We start from the raw sequence: 25,756 nt of genomic DNA, 5'->3' as shown, positions 1-25,756 counted from the left end.
TCTCCGTAACGTTTTCAAGGGACCCCCAAACCGAAATAATTAGCAAGTTGGCCCCGCCTTGCTTACCACCGGCACTTGCCGCTGCACCCCAGTGAGACTGCTATGGCACCCCATGGAGCCGCGGCACCCAGTTTGGGAACCACTGGCCTAAGGTGTTCTCATAGCAAAACACCAAACTTCTAACAAGTCCTGTTTTTTTTGTGGTGCAAATGGACATGTGTCCAGTTCTAAATCAGCCAGAGAATGAAAACTTTAGATGCTCTTCTCTATCTAGCCTGTGAGATTTTAAGAGTAGAGTAGTTTTAACAGTAGTACAACAGGCAATACTATAAAAAATAAGGGTTACTGTTATTCTCATCCACTACAGATTTTTAGTGTAGAAAAAAAAATGCCCATAATACAGTGTAATTAGAAGTGAAAATATTGAACCACTGCCCTAACAATACAATTTGTACATCGATAAAACCTGAGGTAAATCCACATCAATAAGCCCAATGCTCCCTATATAATGCAAAATCTAAAGGGTAGGGGGTGGATACCTGCTGACGTTACAATCTAGTCCATTCGATGTATTCCTATGCATTGCACACAGGATATAGACACTGTGATTCACGGGTCTTTTCTAAATTTATCTCCTCTCCACCCTAGTCCTCAAATACTCACAGTGTTGGCGTCAGCTGGGAGATGGGAGGAAATGCTAATGAGTGCTAGTTTATAGATGCTAAGGCTGTGTATGGATCTCACCTCTCCTTCACACCTTATGCCTCAACAAGAAGCAATGGTATTTATACCCACAGACAAGGCCCTCTCTTGTCTGCCTGCTTTGTGGGTCTATGTAAAACAAGAGAAAATGTGATCTGAGGTTGGTTGGCAACAGATTATAGAAAACGGCTGGGACTCTGTGTGCACTGTTATGCCTGTAAATTAACCAATGGTGCCTATGGTTTTTAACCCGCTTATCTACCTATTTGGATAATTTGCAATGTAGATAACTTAGTGCGTGGTTATTGAGTGGTAACTCTGCTCTTAATCTATAATTATAGCAGTATGTATAGATTGGTATGATTGAACGTGAGACCAGTGTACTCTCTTGAGAATGCTTCTTTTTTTTATCATGGTTTTGAATTGGTTAAAACTCTCGTTGTTTAAGGCTGTTTGATATGGACCCTGCAGTACCGTCGGACTGTCGGCAGGTGGCGGGCTTGCTGTAGGTGTAGTACAGCCGGTGCTCTCGCTGGAAACAATGCAGCCCCTACACTCAGCTGGCAGAGTGCAGCGCACGGCCGGGTAAGAAGGTACGGGCAGGTTTCTGGGAGGAGAGCTTGGGGCACCCTCTGCCCACCCCATGAATAGGTCTGTCACCTAATCTCTGCTGCTGAGTTACAGCTCTGGGTATGTGAGTTATTTGGTTACCTGTGTGTAATTATGTGGTGTGGGCAGATGATGCCTGGATGGATCACTAGACGTGCAGGGTGCACGTGAAGACCTGCTCTCATCTAGTTTGTTGTACATGTATGATGATTATATATCTAGAATATAGTATACTCCTGATCGGTGTGTGTGTGTCATGACCTGTTCTGTAGATGTAGTAATTGTGTATCTGATCTGATGAGAGGTAAACGAGCCTGTGTATATGTCATTATTTTGCAGGAGGATAATGTGTTTGCCTTTCTGTAGGTAGAAAAGGTATATGGATTTCTTGTATATTGACTTTGAGAGTTACATGTACTGTAAGAGGCATATGCTGTGGTATAATATACCTCTGTGAGCTGTCTGCTAATGTGCGTTTAGTATTAATATAACTCACAAAATACTCTGCTCATTTGAATGTATATGTCCATATATTTTTGGATGTATCCGAGACATCTTGTGGCTTCTGCAAGAGACACCTATTGTTTAATACGCTGCATCAATACGGGAAGTATTTGTCTTTGATGTATTGAGAGATGCTGATAGTGTCTATATGTAAACGTCACGTGCTGTCATAAAATGAGAATGTGCCTGACTAGGTGAGATGTAAGTGCTCATATACTGTTTACAGTCAGAGTGTTACCTGGACTGTGATAGTTGAATATTATATTATACTGTTTTCATATATGTTATATATGTATTTCTAATCCAATATTACAATAAACTGCATGCGAGTTGTTAGTCCTGGAATACTATGTATAGTATGTAATTATATATTCATATGGTACATTAATATGTCTATATATACTATTTGTATGAATAACATGCAATGAATTGTGAATATAATACTGTGCACTATATTTAATAAGTACGTGTAAGATGTACAAGTTATTGTAATATAGTCTACTATATGCTACAGAGTGTTCATATAGTGTATGGGCACTTATATGCTAAGTGTGTATTGTCAATACTGTATATATGTGAAAAATATGTATCCTGATTTACTGTGTATGCATTATATTAGTGTGATATGCTTTTATTTATATACTTTTATATGTGTGAGTTGTATGTGCATGATACACTGTATGTGAGAGGTATGTTTATATTGTTATACTGTATACACTTGAGAAATGTGATCTGATATTCTGTACATACATGTGAAATATTTTATTGCTATTATATCTGTGAGAGCGGAGTGTGTACTGATGTACTGTGCTTGTGTGATATGTGTTTGTATATATGACTGGTGTTTATGTTTGACAGAGATATGTGTGCAGATATGCTGTGTATGAATAGGAGGCATGTGTACATATGTGAGAGTTATTAATTAAGTGTTTGTGTAAGTAGTGAGTGAACTGATTTCATGTATATTCTTGACCAGAGGGTGTACTGGATATTCTGGTTTTTTTTTGCTACTGATATACTATGCAGGTGTGACTGATGAGTATGTTTTTATACTGTGTATGAGGGGGGTGTGTGTGTGTGTGTGTACTGACATTCTGTGCATGTTAGTACTAATTTGCTGTATGTACAGTACTGATATACTGTGAGAGAGACCTGTACTCAGTATGTATAACATCATGGCTTGTAGATGCCAGTCTTTCAGATATGATTCTTTTTGAATAATATACAAAATTATTAAATATTAGCAGCATCTCATTCCTTAATAATAACTTTCTACCAAATGGCAATTGCCTACACAAAAGGAATGGGAGGAGATGTTTGAAGAAGCTTTACAGAAGGGTTATTGAGCGTAAATTATACAATATCCTTACAAAGGAACGGCTAACACTCAACAATATCAACAACACATCACATCAGATTTATTGGGCATAAGTAACCTTACATAGATGTGATGCCATCCACCAACTGCTCTGCCCAAAATCCAGGCTGCTCCAGGTTATTTCAAAGACGTGATGGCTATGACCTACAGAAAGCTTCTGTTTGGGCTTCACATCCGGGCAGACCTATAATAAGTAGTAAATCGATATAACCCAAGCTACACATCTACATATCTCATCACTGTGGCTTGAGGAGAACATTTCCTGCTTTATGGTAAAGGAGAAAATAGGAAGACTCTGTTACAGAGCATATAGCCCTTATTAAAAGGGGACACTCCCTGACAAAGTCACACCAAATGTGGACCATTTGCAGAGCCATTTGTGACTTCTTTCTTAAGCTTGAAAGTCCACTTTCTCAGGACAAAACTATACCCCTTTTTACAATGAGATTACTGACACTGTGCATAGGCAAACCGAAGGGAGGGGGGGGGGGGGTCCTAGTGCCTGGAAACCCCCCTCCAAGCCTGGGGCACTGTATAATTGAGGTGGCTGGACCCTGCCCCCGCTTCACATGGCTCTGCTCGAAAAGAGAGAGCTGCATGCACCTAATAGTAGTGCACGCAGCATTGCCCATGTATATTATGGGGACAGGGAAAGTTGGAGAGCAGCCAAGCACTGTCTAAAATAATGGCCATGCCCCCATGCAAGCTGGTCACGCCCACTGGTGGTGTGGTGTGGAAATCCCCCTCTACAAATCCTGTGTTTGCCCCTGCTGTGGTAGTCTACTAGTATACAGTATACGTAATGTGCATTAAGGCATGGCAAGCAATGAATGAAACCTCTGCTCTTGTGGTGACACTTATGTTAAACCTAGTCGTCGACGTAGACATTTAGAAGTGGCATCATGGACATTGTAATGGTAATGTAAGTGAAATGAATTTGATTTTGGTTTTACAATGACGGCAGTAGGAGGAGTGGCGATATGGCACTCCCACTTTCACCACTGGTTAAAATGATTGGTTACTATGAGTTATTGCAGTTTTGCAACAACTTAGAAATAACCTTCAGTGTCCCTTCTAAAATAGCATACACACTATACCGTCATTATTTTACTAGAAAAGTATTGACGATAACAGTGAACATGATTTTTTTTTTTCAAAAACATCAGAGTCTAGATTTATTAAGCTGCGGGTTTGCAAAAGTGGGGATGTTGCCTATATCAACCAATCAGATTCTAGCTATCATTTTGTGGAAGGTACTAAATAAATGAAAGCTAGAATCTGATTGGTTGCTATAGGCAACATCCCCACTTTTTCAAACCCGCGGCTTAGTAAATCTAGCCCCTAATCTAAATTTATTCAAAGGTTCAAGACACATTTATTCAAAGGCAAATACACATTTGCTCGAACATCGAAACAATAAATAAATAGCTGGTTAATGAGATGGTTCTCGGAGATATCGCCTCATTAGGAACATTACCGCATTAAACTGCAGTCCCCATAATGTTCAAAGGGGCTGCGGTCTGGGCAATTTTATCAAGTTGCCCGCAATAGCTAACGCTGTCTGAAGATGGCGTTAGCCATTGAATCCTTCGAGATCCCTCACCCAGGTTAAGTGCTCTCTCCTCCAGTCCCTATTGCAAAGTTGCTTTACGAATGCGTGACCTTGGATCGTGCATGCGCAAAGCCTCTTTGCAGCAGTGATCGGACTTTTATGGTAAATGAAATCCTCACCGGTACAGCCTCGTGTCGGATGCCCTTTTCCGGTATGATTTTTTTAATGAACAGAAAAGAAGAAGAAATACCAGCACTCTCCATTGGATCCTAAACTAAGCCGCCAAACATTGGGGAGGTAGAAAGGAGATCCCTAATCCTCCCTAAGTAGATACATATAAATAAACATAAGCTCCCCATCAGTAAATGAAAGTACGAAGTCAAAAGGGAAAAAGGGATGTAAAGTTTATAATCATATATATGCAAGAAAGATAAATGAGCCAGAATATTCCCACAAAAAAGTATGATAATGAAAGGATACATAAACAAGCACAAAAACATATAAATAAAAATAGTCTGCTGACAAGGGTGTAAAATCAAGATCACAGTCCAGAAAAAATATATGTAAAAAATATATAGGCATGCATATTATTAGGATACACTTTTTCTTTACACCCTTGTCAGCAGACAATTTTTATTTTAAATTTTATTTTTATACTTTATATGTTTTTGTGCTTGTTTATGTATCCTTTCATTATCATACTTTTTTGTAGGAATATTCTGGCTCATTTATCTTTCTTGCATATATATGATTATAAACTTTACATCCCTTTTACCCTATTGACTTTGTACTTACATTTAGTGCCGGGGAGTTTATTTTTATTTATATGATTTTTTTAATGGTCACGAAAAATCATCTGTCATTGTTCGTCAGATGATGATGATTAACTGTAAGCAGGCTGGGCTGGGCTGGGGGGCATCTGCTCCCCGTGCCGCGGTCCAATAGTGGGCTACCTTGGGCTGGGTCATTGGGCCACCTGCATTTTTATCCTTAAAGTCGAATCTTGCCCCCCAGGCTAAAATTTGCTAGCCCTCCCCTGACTATAAGTGTTGCCCACTCTATTGGGCACAGGCGCATCCCTTTATTCGCCCCCCACCTCTCTCCTTCCCTTCCTATCTTTACACTGGAATTCACTTTTACCTCTTTGCCCTATGTTCTTCTTTCTGCTAAATTGGTATTTGTTCATACATATTGCTCTTTGTCTATACTTATTATACTTTCTTACTGCATTTAGTTTTTTGTACTATCTTGTATGCCGTGTATTGTCACCCTGTACTGTCTCGCCAAGCTCTATGTGTGGCGCTGTGCACCCTTTGTGGCGCCTTACAAATAAAAGATAATAACAACCAGGCAAAACTCCGATAATTAATAAATTGGCCCATTAGATCAAAACCCTGAGGAAGTTGTTACGATGAAACGCATCGGGGTGATCATACACCAGGGTTTCCCAAACTCAGTCCTCATGGCTCCCTAACAGTGCAGGTTTTCCATATCTCCTTGCTGGAGCACAGGTGTATTCATTACTGACTGACACATTGTAACAGATCCACAGGTGGTCCTAATTATGTCACATGTGATCCGGAAAACTTGCACTGTTGGGGAGGACTGGGTTTGGGAAACCCTGTCAACCACTCAAACAGTTGTGGAAGCTATTTTGACGTCTCGGGGTTCCCTATACTTGAAACAGCAGTATCAGCGCTGTACGATCAGAGGAAGATTTGAACTCCAGGAACTCTGACCACTCTTCGAACTGCTGGGTCAGGGATAACACACACTGTATTAGGATACGCAATCTATTCTCTTCCTTGATGTAACTGTAACCTTTTTTTAATTGGTAATAAATCTTTTTTTTGTTTTTTTATCTGCGTGAAATGAATCCATCTATTGAAACATAGAAAGAATACTGCAGGAATGAACACTGCATAGAACGTTCTCCACGAGGACAGCACTCTATTTACTATTCAGTAGTACGCGGTGAGAACGGACATTGAGAAGCAGTGCACCGTGGGGAACTTGCTACATAGGACTGAGATCGCTTTTATACTGGACACGAACTAGGATTTTTTTTTTTTATGATTCTGTCTTATTACATGTTACAATCTTTTGAAGCTGTACAAAACTTCTGTAATTTGCCTCCCAGCTGCTCTGCACTTTTATAGAACACTTAGAAAGACTAAATGATGCTTTAGTTAATCACACATTAGTTGGAAAAATTGCAGGATTACTTGCACATGCAGAGTTTTAGATGTAGTTCAGCCATATATAGCTTTACTCTTGTTCGAATTAGTAGGTCTAATAATAAGCAATTCATCAGAACATATATGGATTGAAGTATTTCAATTAGGGCATTTATTCCAATATTCTTTATCCCTCCGTGTCAGGACCCTTTCCTATCATGCGCCTATAGACTTACTACTGGTTATAAATGTTATTAGAATGCGCTGTGCACCTCGATCTTACCACATTCCTCCCTCCTCCTTAAAACCACCCAGACTCTGGTTGTCCTGCCTCTGAGCAGTGACTGGGCCAAGTGGGGTCTATTTCCTTTTGCTAGACACTTCATAAGCATTCCCATGATCCTAGCCCTTATTGTGGGAGATTATGAAATTGCTCAACTGTGAGCCCAAAATACAACAACCATTGATTGTCTTCTGTGGTCCTGTACAGCCAGATTAGTGGATGATGGTCTGTCACTACTGGGAATGCCTTGCCCATACAGGTACAGCTGGAGCTTCATGAGAGGTCACACTATGGGAAGGCAGTACTTCATAGTGGCATAGGGGGGCACCCAGTCCACTACTGTTTGGGAGAGGTATACAACTGGGTGCTATTGACCGCCCACCACTACCGGGCTAATAACTGGTCCAAGTCCACAACCTGATGCCGTGGTCTGCACAATGAACAGTCGTTGGAAATGTGGAGCAACTAGGAGAGGTACTTGAGCTAAGGCGGCCTTCAACTGAGTAAAGGTGAACTCGCACTATGGGGACCATTTCATCTGTTTGGCATACTTCTTAGATGTTGAAACTGGAACTATACTGGGCACAAATTTACGATAGTGCCCAGCCGTCCCGAGGAAGGTTTAGACTTGCTTTTGGTTATGTGGGTTCATGATAAGATTGACATTGGCTGTATCTGGCCAAATCTTGCCTCCTCCAATCTGGTGCCCCAAGTATAGTACCTACGCCATACCCATTTGGCAATTGTTGGAAATGGTGGTACATGCCTGAGATGTTCCTCTCATGTCGCTATGAAGATGGCAATGTCATCCAGGTAGGCCTGGGCATAGTTCTGATACCTGTTCAAGAGGTGATCCACTTCCGCTTTAAGGTGGCTGGGGCTTTCTTCATTCCAAAGAGCATAGCAGTAAGCTCAAACGGCCCAAATAAAGTGATTAAATCAGAGCACTCCCGTTCCTCCCTGGTAAAAGTCTGCTAGTACCCTTTACTAAGGTCCAGGGTGAACACATAGCAGACTTCCTCTAGTGGGCCTAGTAGCTTATCCACAAGGGCATGAGATGGGCATCTTTTATGGTCACCTCATTAGACCTACAGTAATCCATACAGAACGAGATGGCCCAGTCCTTCTTGAGCACCAACATAAAACTTGTTACTCAAAGGCTCCATTATCTTGACCATGCTGAGGGCCTTTGGGTTCATTTGACATTCAGTGGATCCTCTCTGGTGTCACCTTGGTGGGCCCCTACATGAGTGCCCAGGCTTGCTGGGGAAGTGGGACCATTCCACCTGCAACACATCCTCGATTTCCCTACTGTGTGACTAAGTGTACTGCCTCTACTTCTACCGCCCAACATCTGCTAACATATCAGGTAAGGGGTCTATTGCTGGGCTGCCCATGGTGGGCAGCAGACTGCCATTGTCCAAACTTTCCATTCCAGGTGTTACACATTGAAGTCTTAGTCCCATTTACCATGTCCATCATGGCTGAGCCATAGCGTACTGCCCTGATCTTGCTGCTGGTAATTGCACTGATAAAGTGACTCATAAGTCCTCTCTCTAGATCATTACCAAGGAGGACATCAGTAGGGAGTTCCTCCAGTACCCCCACCTCCATCAATTCAAAATCATGTAACCAATCCAAGCCATTGCAATATGGAGCCAACGGTTTCTTAGCAGTTGGGACCTAGGACCAAGTCAGGCTGCACTAATGTAATAAATACTTCCAAGTCCCTCAGCCCCACTATGTCCCGGTCCCCAAACCAAATAATTTGCCCTGCAAATTTGCTGGCGTAGCTCTCCCCATCTCTGTTACCGTCAACACGTGGTAAACCAACTATTTTGCTTAAGGTATTTCAGAGTGGTACAGCTCCTCTTGGGGCAAATTAAGGGCCTGCAGGCAACAAGCCACTGGCTCTGGAGACAGTAGGTATGCAGTGGCCTGATCAGTCACACCGGTAACAGCAGCTGGGTTCAGGAAATTCCGATTCCTGGTTGGTTGGATGATTCTGGAGTGCATTTCACGAAGAGTCTGGAGGCACTCCCTAAAAGTGACAACTGCAGGTGTGTCAATATCCGTAGTTGCCTTGTTGAACATGGGTACGTCTCTGTATCCCAGACAATAAACGATAATTCTGTCCCAGCCCTCAGTTAAACAATGTTTTTTTTGTTTTGTTTTTTTAGCCTAAAGTGGTTCTACAGCCATTCTGGCCCAACATGGCTGCCTTAGTAAATGTATACTTAGAACTCCATGCAACAACTAGAATCTACGCACTTTACATGTACTAATTGTCATTCATTCATTATAATCATCAGTACTTTTAAAGCATTCGCTATGTATTGACTGTATAATTAAAGATGCGGAATGTTGCATATAACATAGATACGTGTAACAAGAACACGTTAGACGAAATGTGGCAAAAATTATACTAGATGTTAATGATTTAATGAATCCGCAAAGTAAATTGATAAACGATGAATCGGAATAAAATAAAATATCCTAATCATAAAAATTACCATATATGACAGTGAATTAACTTTAAGATATAGTTTAAAATAAGATTAAGTGAGTGTACACAGTCAGGGCTGCCAAGAGGGGGGGGGGGGAGCGGGTACATTTTACCCGGGCCCGGCCATGCCAGGGGGCTCGGGCCGGGCCTCTGCTGCTAATTTAAATTTATATATTTTTTTTTTTATTTTATTTTTTTAATTTTCTCTTTTGCAATCTTTTTTTTATTTTTTTTTCCTGAGGGGGGGGGGGGGGGGTGGTGTCTTGGGTTTCGTTGGTGGGGAGGAGCTGGAAGAAACCCCCCCCCCCAAAAAAAAATACTCACGTGATCGCGTGGCGCCGTGTCCCTCCTCTCCTCTTCTCCATTCACACTGACTGCCGGGCGTGATGTCGTCAAGTCACGCCCGTCAGTCAGTGAGGAGCGCCGCAGCCAGCATGAAGAAAGAAGACAGAAGAGGAGACCGAAGAGAAGAAAAGAAAGGAAAGAAGTTGACAAAAGGTAAGTAAAGAAACGGAGAGGCAAGGGGAGGAAAACAGAGAGGGACAGTACTATAAAGAAAGGGGATGGAGAAACAGAGGAGGAAAAAAAGGAGAGAGGCACAGAGGAATAAAAAAAGTGGGAGAGAGGAACAGAGGAGGAAAAAAAGGAGAGAGAGAGGCACAGAGGGAAAAAGAAGGAGGGAAGGCAGCATGGAGGGCGCAGTGTGAGCATAAGGGGGCACAGTGTAGTTGTGAAGAAGGGGCACAGTATTGTGTGTGTGATGGCACAGGGGGCTTGTTGCAATGTAGTGAGTGTGAGGTAGGTGGTGGCTAATTAATGGGTGCTATTTTGTTTGTAGGGTGATGGTGGGGACTATTTAAGATGGGGTGGTTTGGGGGCTATTGAATGTTGGGGTGAGTTTAGGGAGAATGAGGTCTATTTATTAAATGTGACTATGAATTATTTAATTGCAGTGTTGGTTGTGGGAAATGGGTATTGCTGGGGCTGTTTGCAGGAAGGGAAATAGGTTTATTTATTAAATGTGAATAGTATTATTTTAATGTTGGGGCTGGAGGAAGGCCTAATTATTAATCGTGGGTGCTATTGATTTAACGCCGGGGCTGGCTGTAATTTTTTAAATGTAGCCATTATTTTTTTCAAAATAGGTCCTTCAACATTCCTGGATCCGGACAAGCCACAACTAAAGAAACCAGCAGCCACAGGTGGAGAAAGTGAGAAGAACAGGTAGGAGAGAGCAGCGCAGTGTGTGAAATGTTGTGATTCTAGTAGGGACAATACCAATTTTTGGTGAATGTTGTGCCCAATGTAAGGTGTAGTCCAAGACTGAACTGTTTGTGTACACACTGCATTCTTTGTATACTACACTGTGGTGGTAGATGTCCTGAAAGTCAGGAGCGCTTGAACATATGTGACGCTCCGGGGAATTGAGAGCCTAGTGATTTTGATGTTAGCCACGCACCGATGGCGCATTTGCCACGCCCCCAAATGCATGACCACACCTCCGAAAGATTTTGCGCCGCCGTTAGGCTAGCCACACCCCAACTGCGCATTGCCACGCCCCTGAATGTATGACCACACCCCCAAATCTTTTTGGGGCTTACTCGACGATGAGGGGGGGCCCCATGAATTTGTTGTACCCGGGCCCTGAATTCCTCTTGGCAGCCCTGTACACAGTCCTGCAGTCCCGTACTTTAAGGCAGAGTATCATCCAATCCTTGTATATCTCTGTGTCCTTAAAGATAATACTAACATAGCAAGTTTAGTCTTGCACTGTCTTTCCCTATATTGTGGGATATAGCGGTGCCTATGAATGGAACTCTCATTTGCTGGTGAAGGAGAGGTGGTTAAAAGAAATGCTCTGTTAGGTCTGGTTAGCTGTTCTTTGGTGCGGTGGTCCTCCGCCTTCTTCCCCAATATGACTGACCACTGTGGAGGGAGAGTCTTTCTGCAGCAGTTGCAATTTTCTTTTGGGTGCCTCTGAGGGGACATGTTGGAGAATTTAGTGGTATCTAATTAACTCACCTGTCAATATTTAAGAACAAGTAAAAGCACCACATGGTACAGTACCAGGTTACAAAATATATCCCTACTGTTCCATAATACCTGAGCAGTACAATATTACTGGCGGAGAAGGGATGCAAGTGGGATAACTTTTATTAGCATATGCCTGGCGCTTCAATCTCGCCACACCCACAATGTCGTAGGTGAGTTGTCTTCAAGTAGATTTAATTGGAAGAATATGATTTCAGTGCCAAGTTGATGCATGATAGATGGGTTAAGAGAGTCATCAAAACGCTAGTGAAAATGACTTTGAGGAAAGTTAGTCGCATTGATTCCAAAACCTATTGCAGAATAATCAGTCCATGACAAGGGAGTTATGCTCACTTTTGTAATTTTCTGGGTGAGGGCCAAGTCAACAAATAACATATCAATTCGAGAGGAAGTCGAGATGCCAGGATGAGTAATGGGTGTAATCTTTAACGTTGGCGTTGAGGACACACCAGGTGTCAAGTAGATCATAAGTTTTAATTAGTGAAGCAATTTCTTTGGAATCGCTGGAGGGCAGCTGAGCGGGGGTAAGAGGGCTCGAATTACACCTATTTAGTTTAGGATTAATGACCATGATCTTTATTTTGGTGCATATATACACACACCAGAGTAACTTGTACTGCCTGGAGAGTAATACTACAATTAGATATTTGCCATATCGGTCTCTGCGGGACAATTGGTGTGTCATCTTGTAAAACCACCCTTTATGTTCACAATTTGTTGAAGCAAAGAAAAAATTGTGTAAATAGCTTACCTTTTAAAAAAGAATGCATACCTGTGATGATACCAGGCTTATGTTTAGCTCTTTTGCCCACTCTGCTCTAGCTGGTTAGAGCAAAGGCAGCCTTATTTGCTGGCTGAGGGTACCGGTACCTCTGCAAGTTCGGAATCACATGTGCAAACAACTACAAAAGTACAAGAGTACTTTATTTCATATATAAGTAGGAGAACACACAGGATACAAATGATACATGTAACAAAAGCCAGGGGGTTCACCATACAAAGAGCATACTAAATAACCCTACTCTAAATTCACAGTTTCACTCCTCTACCATCAAGGTAGGGGCCAAGTCCAATGTCTTCTTGCTTTTGGCAGGAGCACAAAATGCCAAGGGCCGCAAAGACTTTGATCAAAGTTTCCGCAAGCTTCCAAATTAGTGTAACAGGAGCCGTAACTCTTAGTCAGAATTTTTTTAAGGTACAAGATCACACACAATACAGCAAAATCTAAAACCAGTCTCCACCCCTGCCATCAATTCAGATAAGTTTTGAAATACTAGTGCATGTTTGAGCAGGGTAGCTAAGACAGGCAGAAGACTTCTCGGAGTCAACCAATCAGGACTAGATTTGACTGGTCCAATGGGCAAAGACTTTATGAGCATGCCCAGGTCATTTTTCCCGGATCAGCAGAGCTCCCTCTTGCACACAGGACAGCTTCAAGAACGTGACCAGTAGATATCAACGTTTAGCACCAGGGCATATATCTGGTCACAAGGAGAAATGAGCCGTCTATAATTGGACTCAAACACGATATAACAATAAAGTTTATCCGATATAACATGATCTGTAATTTAGCAGAGAACTGTAGCATTGGAACATTACCACACTATTTTTAACACAGACACATAGGGACCTCCTGGTGTATATTCCAACCAGGAATGTGGTGTTCAAGATAACACCAGCTCCACCTGCTCAACCTAGCTGAGACGAGGCTAATTACGTATGATTTCCTGTGTACAGGTTGTCTACAAAAATACCAGTACCTAAAATCGGTGGTAGTTATTTTAGCGATTACCATAATGCCGACAGTTAGTATACCTACATGAAAATTCTGATGCTTATATGTCCGATAAGAAAGAAATATAGACTGACCTTAAAACAGACTCACAACATAGATGACAGTCTTCACCTTAGTTCCGAACACTGCAAATCCCGATAGCTTTTAAAGCGGCAATGCCGGGTCCCGCCTGTATAATCTAATGTAAGTCTTAGGGTTAGATTTAGAGTTGAGGGGCGGGACACGGCATTGTCGCTTTAAAAGCGCCAATTTTTTTTGATTGAAAAAGTAACTTTATTTGTATAAAGGTACAAAACACACACAATACATTGCATTCAAGTGTACACAGTACACCATGAAACATAATCATTCATACATTTTAGTACAATGCAAGGCATAAAGTACAAGATATAACATCCTACATTATACATCAAGTACTGCACTAACCATACAAACTTAAACAATATAACATTTTTAAAAAAAATGGATGTGATGGGACGATAGGTGAGAGGGGTAGAGTGGGGAGGTCACAGGCCTGAAGCTTTATTGAGGACAGACACAAATATGGGAAGGGTGCATAAATAATGCATGACAATCAATAATACTTCAAACAGTGATAGGGGGATGGGTTGGAGGGGTTAAGGGAGAGGAAGCACAAGCCAAAGGTTTTAATGATCAAAAACACACATGGGGGGAGAAGGAGAAGAGCGAGACAGCAATCAATCATCTTCCTCTTCATCAGGACTGTCAAGGGTGTTATAGTCTCTTAGTAGGCTGTGGATCAGCCTGCGACAGTTCTAGATGGTCATCTTCTTCCGCTTCAAAATGAGGCGATTCCTGGCAAGCCACATAACCTCCTTAAAACAGTTCATAAGGCGCCATGCCTCTTGGATTGCAGCAATTATGTGGGTCCCAGGAAATAATCCATAAAATACCGATATCTGATGAGCTTGTGGACGTTTTTGGCTTCCACAAGTCTGGTTTAAGTCCCTCCAGATGGTGCTACCTCACAAATTGTCCAACATCCAGGTAAAACCAAAGTTTAGTCCAGTTGTAAGGTAAGGAGCTGTCCCACTTGTCCCAACCAAGGGTCCTCCAAAGAGGTAGGAGGAAAAAGCGGGACATGGACTTTCCAGCAGAGCAAATGTTCTTTTGCGGATGCAGTTATGAGCGAAGAAGGCTCGCAGCATGGTGGGGATATCCTGGATCCCTTTCCTACATTTTGAGGGGCTCCTTGTACATAAATGACCACTTCACTCTGTCCATTTTGGAGCCCCAGATGAAGTGGAAGACTGTCCTTGTGATGGTCTTGTAGATGGCAGCAAGAGGTGGCCAAGCTAGGGCCGTGTACTGCAGAACGGGAAGAATCTCGTTGCGCAGCAGCAGTGCTTTCACTTCAATGGTAAGGTTTTTGAGGCTCCACAGGCCAATCTTTTGTCTGACTGTCGCCAGTCTCTCTTTCCAACACTTCAGGACCGCCTCCTCTCCACCAAACCAAACTCCAAGAATTTTGATGAAGTCCGACTTGATTGTGAAGGGGAATGCAGTGAGGGATGACAGGTGCCACTGCCCGAAGAGCATTGCCTCTGACTTCCCTTAATTGACCATCGGCTTAACCACTCGGTCACCTCGTCCTCATTAAAAAGCATTTTAAAAGCGCCAATATCACGGTCTGTCTGTTTTAAGGACCATTTATAATTCTTTCTTCTTATTGGACATATAAGCATCGGAAGTTTTATGTAGGATATACTCACTGTCAGCATTATGGTAATCGGGCAAACGTACCCAACCCTCTAAAACTCTGTACAGCATTGCAGAATTAGTGGCACTATATAAATTGATGATGATGATGATGTGTGTGCAAATATATTTAAGTTAATTCAAATGGAGATCAAGAAACTGACTTATAAAATTGTGATATGATTTGTCATAGATTTCGAGATGCAGTCAGAGAATCCGGGCCAGATTCCCAATTTGACTAAGATGTTCTGACCTTGTTCCAGCATTTTGAAATCCACAGGCCTCATTTCTGTGAAGACCTGGCTGCACTTGAAAAAGGAAGCACTAGCAGTACCTATTGTCATGTTGGAATAAGAGCCTAGTGACTTCCTGTCAACGGTCCTGATGGTAGTGTTCCCAGTACGTCATCCGGGAAAGGCGATGTCAAAGTACACCGTCTTTTTAAATCAGGCAAAAAAACACACACCAGAAAAAAATATACCGTGTTGAAGCAAAAAAGAAGTGTAACTGAGGAAAAGTTAACTGCCGATTTTAAAAATAAAAATTGCCAACATGCCATTCTACACACGCAGTGGCAAAGAGAGAATGAGGCCTTCACCTTTGGCTATTAGTGGCAGATCCCAAAAAGTTACCTGGCCTACAATTGGTGCACAACTACTGTTACGCGTCAAAGCCGAGCTGCAAGATAACAGTGAGGCATTACAGGAGAATATTTGCTCTGATTCACAAATGACACCAATCCCTGTGGAGAGTCCATCCAACAGTGGTATGTCTAATCGTGAGCATTCTGTTAGTGTACCCATAAAGAAGGGCCCTTTCAGCAGTTCTGCTGATGTGTAACTGAACAGCCCGAGTGTAGCCAGTGATACACAAATTGAGGATGCAACTTTGGAAATAGAAGAGGATAAGGGGGAGATTTGTGGAGGTGACGAGGGCGCTAATGAGGATGTTGATGATTATGATGCAGACAGATACCAAATTGCCTTTGTCAATATATATTTATATTCTAGATTATATAATGGCTGAATAGTTTTCTATTTTACTCCTAGTGGAGAGGGAGTCTGATGCAGACAGATACCAAACTGCCTTTGTCCATTTCTTTGTATATTCAATTTCTAGTTCCACAGTCTGTGCAGGCTGCTTTTTTTATATTCATCTACAAGTGGAGGGTGTAATATACACCCAAAGACAATTGCTACATTGCCAATAATCAAAGATGGAGGAGGTAGACAACCAGGTTTGTCTGTATAATTTGCAGACAAGTTTTCGAATTAAGGACGGCCTACCAGGGATTAAACTGTTTTTTTCATAATTTATTAGCTTTAGAATTACCTCACTTATCTAAGAAACTGGTGGAGCACTAAATTAGGTTATTTTAGACCAAAAAAATTGTATTTTTTTCAAAAATAGCAAAACAAAACTAACCAAAACCAAAACACGCAAGGGCGGTTTTCCAAAACCAAAACCAAAACACGAAGGTAATCGAGATCCAAAAACAAAACCAAAACACGGGGGTCAGTGACCATCTCTACTCTAAATGCTCAGGAATAGATTGGTTATCTACTGTTTTGATTCTTGGGTTGTTTCTCCTATATCTGTTTTGTGGTCGTCTTGTTTTTCTTTAGAACCTCCTTCAGCTTTAACATCAGCGATGTGTGTGTCTCTCTCCATTGATAATTGGAAATGACACAAACCATCTGTCTTTGATTCTAGGGCATCCGTTCTATTACCCAGTGCCGTGATTTCAGATTTAAAGTCATCCACCTCTTTTTCAGCTTCTTCCTTGTCTGAGCTAATATCTTCCTCTAGAACGTGGACATGGGTGAGTGAAGTAGGAGAGGGGTTTTCTTTAAAGAACTATGCAGCATCCGGATTACTCCCCTTATTTTGCTCCTCTGCAACATTTTAAATGAGCAGGGAAAAAATATTACTTGTAACACGTTGCACACAGTATTGTGAACAGTAGTAAGAGCTTTTGTAGTGAATATCATGACATATTTAAAGGCTTTATTGTTAGGCCATTATTAATACCGAAAATTTAAGGCTTGTATAGATCTCACCTGTACAGCAGGAGCGAAGCTAGGCCACATAGACTGCCAGAAAGATTATGATGTTTTGTCCCTTGTGTATTATAGATGTCTCTCTGTAGGGTAAATGAAATGAGGACTTCCAGCATCCAAGGAGGTAGTTTTGAGTTGTTCAGGCAGGTGACGCCTGATTCGCCACTCAATAGGCCATTTAGTAGCCCTAAATAGGCCATTTAGTAGGCCGTTGGCCCAGGGGATAGAGACGATGTGATGGCTCAGTAGGCCTCAATGGCTGATCCAGAGGGGCCTCCTGCTGCTTCCAGCCTTGGACACTACCTTTTGGGCTCCAGGCACTTTGGGTAAGAGGAGGCACAGGACGAGTACCAAGTTATCTGTCAGTTGATAATTTTGCTATGGGGCCCATTGATGAAGCGTTACACCCCTGGGTTGTATGCTGTGATATACTGTGCATTTGTGAGAGTTGCATGTACTGATACACTGTATAAGTGGGAATGAGAGGAAACTTTGGTCACGGGGCAGCAGCTGCTTGGGGTCTCCACTAGGTTAAGCCTAGAGTGATATCACTGCATGGGTCAGTTGGATGCTATTGGTCTCCTTCCTGTGTCCCCCCTCCCCCTCCCCCTCATATGGGGCCTTGGATGGGGCTGCAGCCCCCATTATAATCTGCCACTGCCAAGCTCCCACAGCAGGCCTGAGACCAGGTATTTTGTGCATGTTTCCCCTGCCTCTTGCCACCCCTGTGTGTGAGGTGTGTTTGTACTGCTATACTGTATATGTTAATAGGTGTGTGTACTGTAGTATTAGCTTATAATGTAGTCAATGGCTCCCTGGTCCCCTGTGCTTGCAACAGTGGCAAGAGTGCCAGGAATGTGAATATTCATTAAGCACCTGTTAATCTTGTGTATTAATCTTGAGCATGCTGACTATTACTATGTAACAGTGAGCAGCATTTGGCTGAGATGACATGATCTCAGAACAAGAGAGACTAGACTGCCAGAGACGATTTTCTTCCTGTTTCTGTCCCTTTCTTTCTTCCCCTTTGTGTGTCTGTGTCTCTCTATCTCCCTCAGTCTCCCCATGTTTCTGTCTCTCTCGCTCCCTCAGGCTCCCCATGTGTCTCTCTTTCCCTCTTGTGTTTGTGGGTTTCTGTCTCTGCATTGTGTTTGTCTATTCCTCATCATCATCATCATCATCATCATCATCATCATCATTTATTTATTTATATAGTACTACTGATTCCACAGCGCTTTACAGAGAACTCACTCACATCAGTCCCTGCCCCACTGGAGCTTACAGTCTAAATTCCCTAATACACACACACAGACAGAGAGAGAGAGACTAGGGTCAATTTTGATAGCAGCCAATTAACCTACCAGTATGTTTTTGGAGTGTGGGAGGAAACCGGAGCACCCGGAGGAAACCCACGCAAACATGGGATAACATACAAACTCCTCACAGATAAGGCCATGGTCGGGAATTGAACTCATGACCCCAGCGCTGTAAGGCAGAAGTGCTAACCACTGAGCCACCATGCTGTCTATTCCTGTTTTCTACCCTTTTTGTGTATGTCTGTCTCATTCTACTCTCTCATCCTATCTGTGCCCCAGGTGCACACATAAGAGGGCTTCCAGTTGCCTCCACGCTCCAAGTATGTAAAAGTTATGTGAAATAATTCATATTTTGTACAATTTCACTAAAATAGTTTCTGATGGCTGACATACATTTTAATAATTGTCCCTTGATATAGTTGTGTTCTGCACAGTGGTGGGAGTGGGGGTGTATACGGTGGTACGCCATACCGCCACATCTCCAACTGCCTTCATTGTAAAATTATTAAATTCCATTCATCTTTTTCATACCGCCACTTCTAAATTTCAAACACTCGTTCTGCCCGGAAAAAGTGATACTGTTGTAACCCTTTTCTGCAATACGCCAACTGCAGATTGTAAAAATAGCGTTTTCATTTTAAACTTCAATTACATATTTGTCAGTGGCGTCCCAGGTTTTAAAGATTTATCCGTAGAGATCTTTGTTTCTGTAAGTTGCCTTATTTTTCAAAGCCAAATGTCCTTTGTTATTTTTTCTCATTCAGTATATTTGATCTAGTTTTGTGATCTGTTTGTACTCTCAGGGTTATATAAATAATCTTTTACTAAAAAACAAAAAAACACTTAAAATCATATTTACTTTTCCCATTGACATCACCATATGAATTCGCCAAGGGCTTCCTCCTAATAGTCAGGTCTAGAATCTTTCATTCGTGTTACGTCATTCTTTTTTGGGTTTTTATTTTAAATGTAGGTGTAAACTTAAAGTTGCAAAATTGCTATCTACACTATTTCATGCCCAATATGCATAACTAAGTCAATGTATGTCTTGTGGTGGTCTCAAAATTCTGGTTATCGGAGCATGAACCGTGATGAGACACCTGCCTGTATAAGACCCCAAAATAAGCTACACTCTTTTAAACGGCAAGCATTTATTAGGTGAATAAAGGTAGGAATTAGGAATGAAAAACTGAGCAATACTAAAGTTGAACACACAATTCTTTACAATTGCTTACTGCATCCATTATTTGAAAGCGTTAATCTATTATAACTGATTTCAGTCTGATATTAATCACAGTTGTTTTACGAATAGCCAAAGCTTTAGGCCCCTATGGAATTTAAATAATGTATCACTATGCCTGGGTTAAGTTGCTTGTGACTAAGCATACCTTGTGCAATAAAGCCAGCAGTCCTACTAGCTCAGTGTTAATCAAGTCGGTCTACTAGTTCACAGGCTTTACCGAGACGTGTTCTACCTTCCTATCCTTACCCGGCTTTCCTGATGCCTACTTTCCCTCTTCTCCAATCCCTGTGTTCTGCCTGGTATCAGTCTATAGGACCTATTTATCAAACCTGTCCAAGCCTTAAATCCTGCAAAAATGGCATTTTTAAGTATTGGACCAATTCATCAAGATCCTGACGCCGGTAATATCACATATGTTAATTACTAATACCACCATCCGCGTAATGCTCTATGGAGACAGCGAAACAGGGTAGTCTATAAAGTTTAGTGAACGAGTCTATACTCTGATACTAACGCCATCTGTCTTTGCCAGGACAGCCACTTATGTCTGTAAATTAAGTAAGTGTTTTCATATATTATATCTTTATAATTAATATATATCATTGTGTACAGCAGAGCTTTTCTTAGCTAAGCAAATGGACCGATAACTTGGATGATCTCTGAGCTAGCGGAGACCTGAATTTGTCCATCAGTTTCAACTGGACTTTGTTCCATTTAGGAGACGTGGAACAAAATGATGTGCATTCAAACCTAGGGGTCTGTTTATGAAGCTGTGATGAGTCACAATGTGTCCTTTTCAATTGAGGCTGTATGATAGGCATGCATCCTTCTATACTGTGCCTGTGTGATAGGCATGCATCCTTTTATACTGTGCAGGATAGATATGTGGCATTTATTCTCTGTTTGTATGATAGGTATATGTCTTATCATACTGTGCTCTTTTATACTTTGCAGGATCAGAGCTTGTCTTACCGCATGGGCATGCTGGACAGTTGCCCGGGGCCCACACAAGCATAGTCTTTTTCAGTATATTATTCCGGGAGATCTATTCAAAACCTTCAAACCCATTTTATTAAAATGTATAGGTGGACTAATCACCTCAGTATCTGCTGTTATCTGTACATGCGATCTTGCCGTTGCGAATACATATCTTGGCCTTGACAAACACAACGTACACATACTAATTGTACATAAGCAAGCCAAAAACATAATCAAAATCAAAACATACTTTTTTTTAAGCAATTTTTGAAGCACTTCTCTGCAGTTTTGCAAATGTTTGTGTTGAACACTTGATTGATAATAAATAATTCATAGTAATTTCGCACTGTGCCACCTCCGTCTGTCTGATTTACCAACTTAATACCATTTTTATGTTCTCGATTTTCAACTTCAAGGTTCATGTTATATTGTTACAAACGTTTGTGTGGATTAATCTCTCTGTACAGCATGTGTATAATGTTTATAATGGGCAACACGGTGGCTAAGTGGTTGGCACTTCTGCCTCACTGCGCTGGGGTCATGAGTTTAATTCACAACCATGGCCTTATCTGTGTCAAGTTTGTATGTTCTTCCCGTGTTTGCGTGGGTTTCCTCCGGGTGCTCCGGTTTCCTCCCACACTCCGAAAACATACTGGTAGGTTAATTGGCTGCTATCAAAATTGACCCTAGTCTGTCTGTGTGTGTGTATGTTAGGGAATTTAGACTGTAAGCTCCAATGGGGCAGGGACTAATGTGAATGAGTTCTCTGAACAGCGCTGTGGAATCAGTGGCGCTATATAAATAAATGGTGATGATGATGATAATGTAGTGTATGTAGTGTTTATGCACTGATCTTGTACACTAATTTTGTTGGACAAATTTATGATATATATATATATATATATATAAATTTGTCTGAGGGACAGCTATATACTTACATATTAGATGTCCCTGTCAGGATATCTTTCAGAGAGGCTTAATAGTTGCCCATGGTAGTATTAATAAGCCAGATACTGGTATATGTCCCAGATGTCAGTTAATAGGTAGGATCAGGCAGTTTTGTTCCATTTGAGTGTTATCGGCAGATATTAATGTTGATGTTTGTTCCTAGGCAGGAGAACTGGGACGTTCTGGTTTTGCAGTGATCTTTTCCACCTCTCCGCTGTGATATCCAAGTTCAAGGATGCTGTCTGTGAACTCAGATGGGAAGGTTTTAGTCCGAAGATGCTTCCTAACTCTCAGGCCTTTCCGGTAAGCAGCTGCATATTGTGATTTGTTGCCAATTTGTGTTCATCACAAATTAGAAAAGCACTCCGCAGACAGGATCTCATTTAATATTACCCTTGTATAGATCCGTTTCTAGTGGAGGTGAAAACTGGTCACGTTGATAATGCTTTATAGTTAACAAATAAATGTGAAAAATGTAGCTTTGGGTTCATTCAAATATGGAAAAATATAAAGTTATACTTAAGTTTGGTGCAGCAATCCTGTCTTATTGCTGGGTCCAAAGTTTCCAGTGACCCAGTCCTGTCCTCCTACTGAAACGGATTTTGAGGAACAGTCACATAATCTTTATGCTTGTTTGTTCTGTAATGTTTCATTCCCACATTGCTACAAAAATAGTAAAAATAATGCTCTATCTAAATAATTGGGGCTGCCTTGTGTAAGGCTCAGGTGTCTATTTAAGAAGTGTGGGTAATATGAAAGATGGTTTTTATTGCTACTTATCGCTGTGATGGAAAATCTTATGTTGTCAATTTTAATAATAAAATTTTGCCGTGGCAGCTGAGGGTTGACCTTCCGCCCACCATTAGTGGATGGCAGCCATTGTAGGGTCCCCCTACCCATGTGAACACGGCATTGCTAATTGACACGTGCGCAGTGGAAATTGATTCCCGGACAGGTTTCCCATTCTGGTCTGGACAAAATTTAAATATTAAAGTAAAAAAATAGCAAAGAGCATAAAAATAAACAATCATTTGGTTTACTAAAGAAAATGTGCTTTATTTCAATAATAAAGCATTTTTTCATGTGTGGAGCCCCTGCTATATTTATCCTGAAATGATGATAGCTTAAGGAGAACAGCGGCAGTACTTGAAGCTTCGCGATTCCCGGTGATGGCCGTGGGAGCTTTATTACAGAAGGAGGAATGAGACGGATTTAGGGATTTCGCCCTTTGTTAAATAGACCCCTAAGTTTAATTTAGAGAACTTTACAGACCTGTTCTGGCAGATGCCAAGTGTAGCTTAGAGAGTGACTGTCAATCATCTTTCTTTTATGTTTATTAGTTTCTGAAATGAAGACCGATATGTCTTTTACAGTTTCATGTTTACCGAATAAACTATGTTCTTGTGAAAGCTGGCAGCACACACTCCGAACCAATTGGTCAAGTTGGTTATTTAATTATTATTTTTTATAAGATTTAAAAGATAGCGGAACATACATTTTTTTAAAATATTTTTTAATATCATCAGTGTAAATCAAAAGTATATTAATTCTTATGTTAAGCGAATTTTTAGATTCAGCTCGTCTGTGCATAGTGGCATTTATCAAATATTTACCAGCAGTGGGAACAGTTGGATTGTCACACTATAATCCTTAATCAAGACAACTCTTTGTTCTGTTCAACACTTCAACACATGATTTATTAAAGAAATATTAAAAAAAACAAAAAAACATTTTATATTGAAATTATTATTATTTTTTGTACAAAACTTATAACAAATAGAACATCTTAATAAGGTTATATGACAGTGGGAGAGGTAAGGGAATAGGGAAATGGAAGAAGTTTAGAAGAGGCATGTGTGTATGGGAGTGGGGAATTCTATGAATGAGGGGGCAGAATACAATTGGGAAGCAGAGGAGGGTCAAAAAGAGGCAGGGAGATTGTAAGCATCTATAAATATAAATTTATCTATCCTCTCCTGATGTCTCACCATCTGTGTTGTCTCGCGTTGCTGACCGTCTTTCTGCCATTTCATCTTGGATATCCTCTCACCAACTCATAACTCAGTCTCAGTCTCAGTCAAAAACAGAATGAATAATATTCCCATCCAACAATAGTAGCTTCTGACATTTTTATTTCTGTTGACAACGTAACCAAAACTCCCACCTCACAAGCTCGCTGGTTAGGTGTAATCCTTGACTCTGAACTATCCTTTGTTCCCCACAAACTTTAAATCATGTTGCATAAAAACATTTCCAGAATATGCACATATCTCACACAGGACACAGCAAAAATTCTAATTCATGCACTCATCTCCCGCATTGACAATTCTCTCCATACTGGTCCTGCCCAAAACAGACTCGAGCCCCTATGATCTATTCTTTACGCAGAAGCTAAACTGGTTTTCCTTTCAAATCGTTCTTTGTCTGCTGAGCCACTTTGTCAATCTGTGTTTTACCAAATCCAATATAAAATACTTCTACTAACCTACAAGGCCATCAACAAAACAGCAACTTTGTTCTGTACAAGATCTGCGTCTCTCATCCATTCTCATTAACTGCTCCGATTCCCATTTACAGGGCTTCTTTCGAGCTGCACCCACTCTATGGAATTCTTTCCCTCGCACAATAAGACTTTCCTCTGGTGTACAAACCTTCAAGCGTTCTCTGAAAACCCACCTCTTCAGGCAAGCTTAAAATATTCCTCAACTACCCTCTTAACCTCCCTAGGTTATCCTATTACTTACTACGCTTTGAACCATTCCCACAAGACAACAACCCTCTGACCCCCTGACCATTGCTGTGTGACTGACTCATATAGCATACGAATGACTTAACTTTGCAATCTGGCTGGACCGAAATGCAATATGTAGAATTAACCTCATGTATCAAACTACCATTGTCCCTTAGATTGCAAGCTTGTGAGCTTTTAGATCAGTTACCATCAGATTTTTATAGCTTTCGGGCACAGTGAACATTTTCCTTCTTGGATAAAGTAATGAACACATATTTTTTATCTGGTCAGCTGTGGCCAATCATCTACTAACCAGGAGGGTTACATGGAATTTCCAATAAAGAGGAATTGGAGAGGTTGCAGAGTTTACCAAGTGTTTCCAGGGGGATTTAAAGATTGGACACTATTGATTTAAAGTAGAGATGCTCAGGCTTGGTTTCTTGAGAACTGAACACACCCAAACTTAGCAGATCCGAGTACTGAATCGGAATTGAAAACGAGGCAAAACGTCATTGTTACCGTCGTCGGATCTCGCGAGTTTGGGATTTTATAAGTACCGCCCTCTGCGGTGATCCAGCGCCATTTCACAGAAGGGGTAGCACAGTTCTTGGCAGTCTCTAGAGCAGTTGGGCAGCATCATAGGTAGAATAGAAAGAGGAGGGGTAGCAGTGTTCTTCAAAGTCTGCATTGACAGTCAGGAGAGCTCCATTTCTCCATTGCCAATTGTCATTGCTGAAATAGAATTAATAGGTCCATCAGGTTTGATCTTCTAAATCTGCAGTCCCATAATGTACAGTGTTATATAGGAAACACACAAAGAGGAGAGCTCCATTGCTAATTGTCATTGTGGAAATACAAATAATAGGTCTGGCAGGCTTGGTCTTCTAAATCTGCAGTCTTTGTTTGAAAGTGTATAAAAATAATATTGTTGACCTGTGAGGTGGTCGAAATTGACTGCAAATGACTTGAAATTAGTGTTACTGAGGTTAATAATAATGTAGGGGGGGGAAAAAGCAAAAATATGGGATTTTAGAAAAAAATATAGGGATTTTAGAAAAAAATTGAGATCCAAAACCAAAATACGCAAGGGCGGCTTTGCCAAAACAAAAAACACGAAGTTAATCCAGATCCAAAGCCAAAACCAGAACATGGGGGGTGAGTGAACATCTCTAATTTAAAGCATTCTGTGAAAAACACAAGCCT

The 25,756-nt window shown here is 41.2% G+C and overlaps 1 protein-coding gene across 1 annotated transcript in view; it reads left to right on the top strand.

The window, feature by feature from the left end:
* The first annotated feature begins 1,242 nt into the window (after positions 1–1,242).
* MGAT5B (alpha-1,6-mannosylglycoprotein 6-beta-N-acetylglucosaminyltransferase B) overlaps positions 1,243–25,756 on the top strand; it is a 76,949-nt gene continuing 52,435 nt past the window's right edge. Inside the window, exons 1-2 of the mRNA XM_075177748.1 lie at positions 1,243–1,392; positions 21,986–22,125. Coding sequence (XP_075033849.1) covers positions 22,058–22,125 — 68 coding nt within the window. The 5' untranslated portion in view covers positions 1,243–1,392; positions 21,986–22,057. The remainder of the gene's footprint in view (positions 1,393–21,985; positions 22,126–25,756) is intronic.

Source organism: Mixophyes fleayi, chromosome 6 (assembly GCF_038048845.1).
Source record: "Mixophyes fleayi isolate aMixFle1 chromosome 6, aMixFle1.hap1, whole genome shotgun sequence".
NCBI classification, from domain to species: domain Eukaryota; kingdom Metazoa; phylum Chordata; class Amphibia; order Anura; family Limnodynastidae; genus Mixophyes; species Mixophyes fleayi.
Note: the sequence above shows the minus strand (reverse complement) of the source record. Positions and strands in the feature narration are given on the sequence as shown.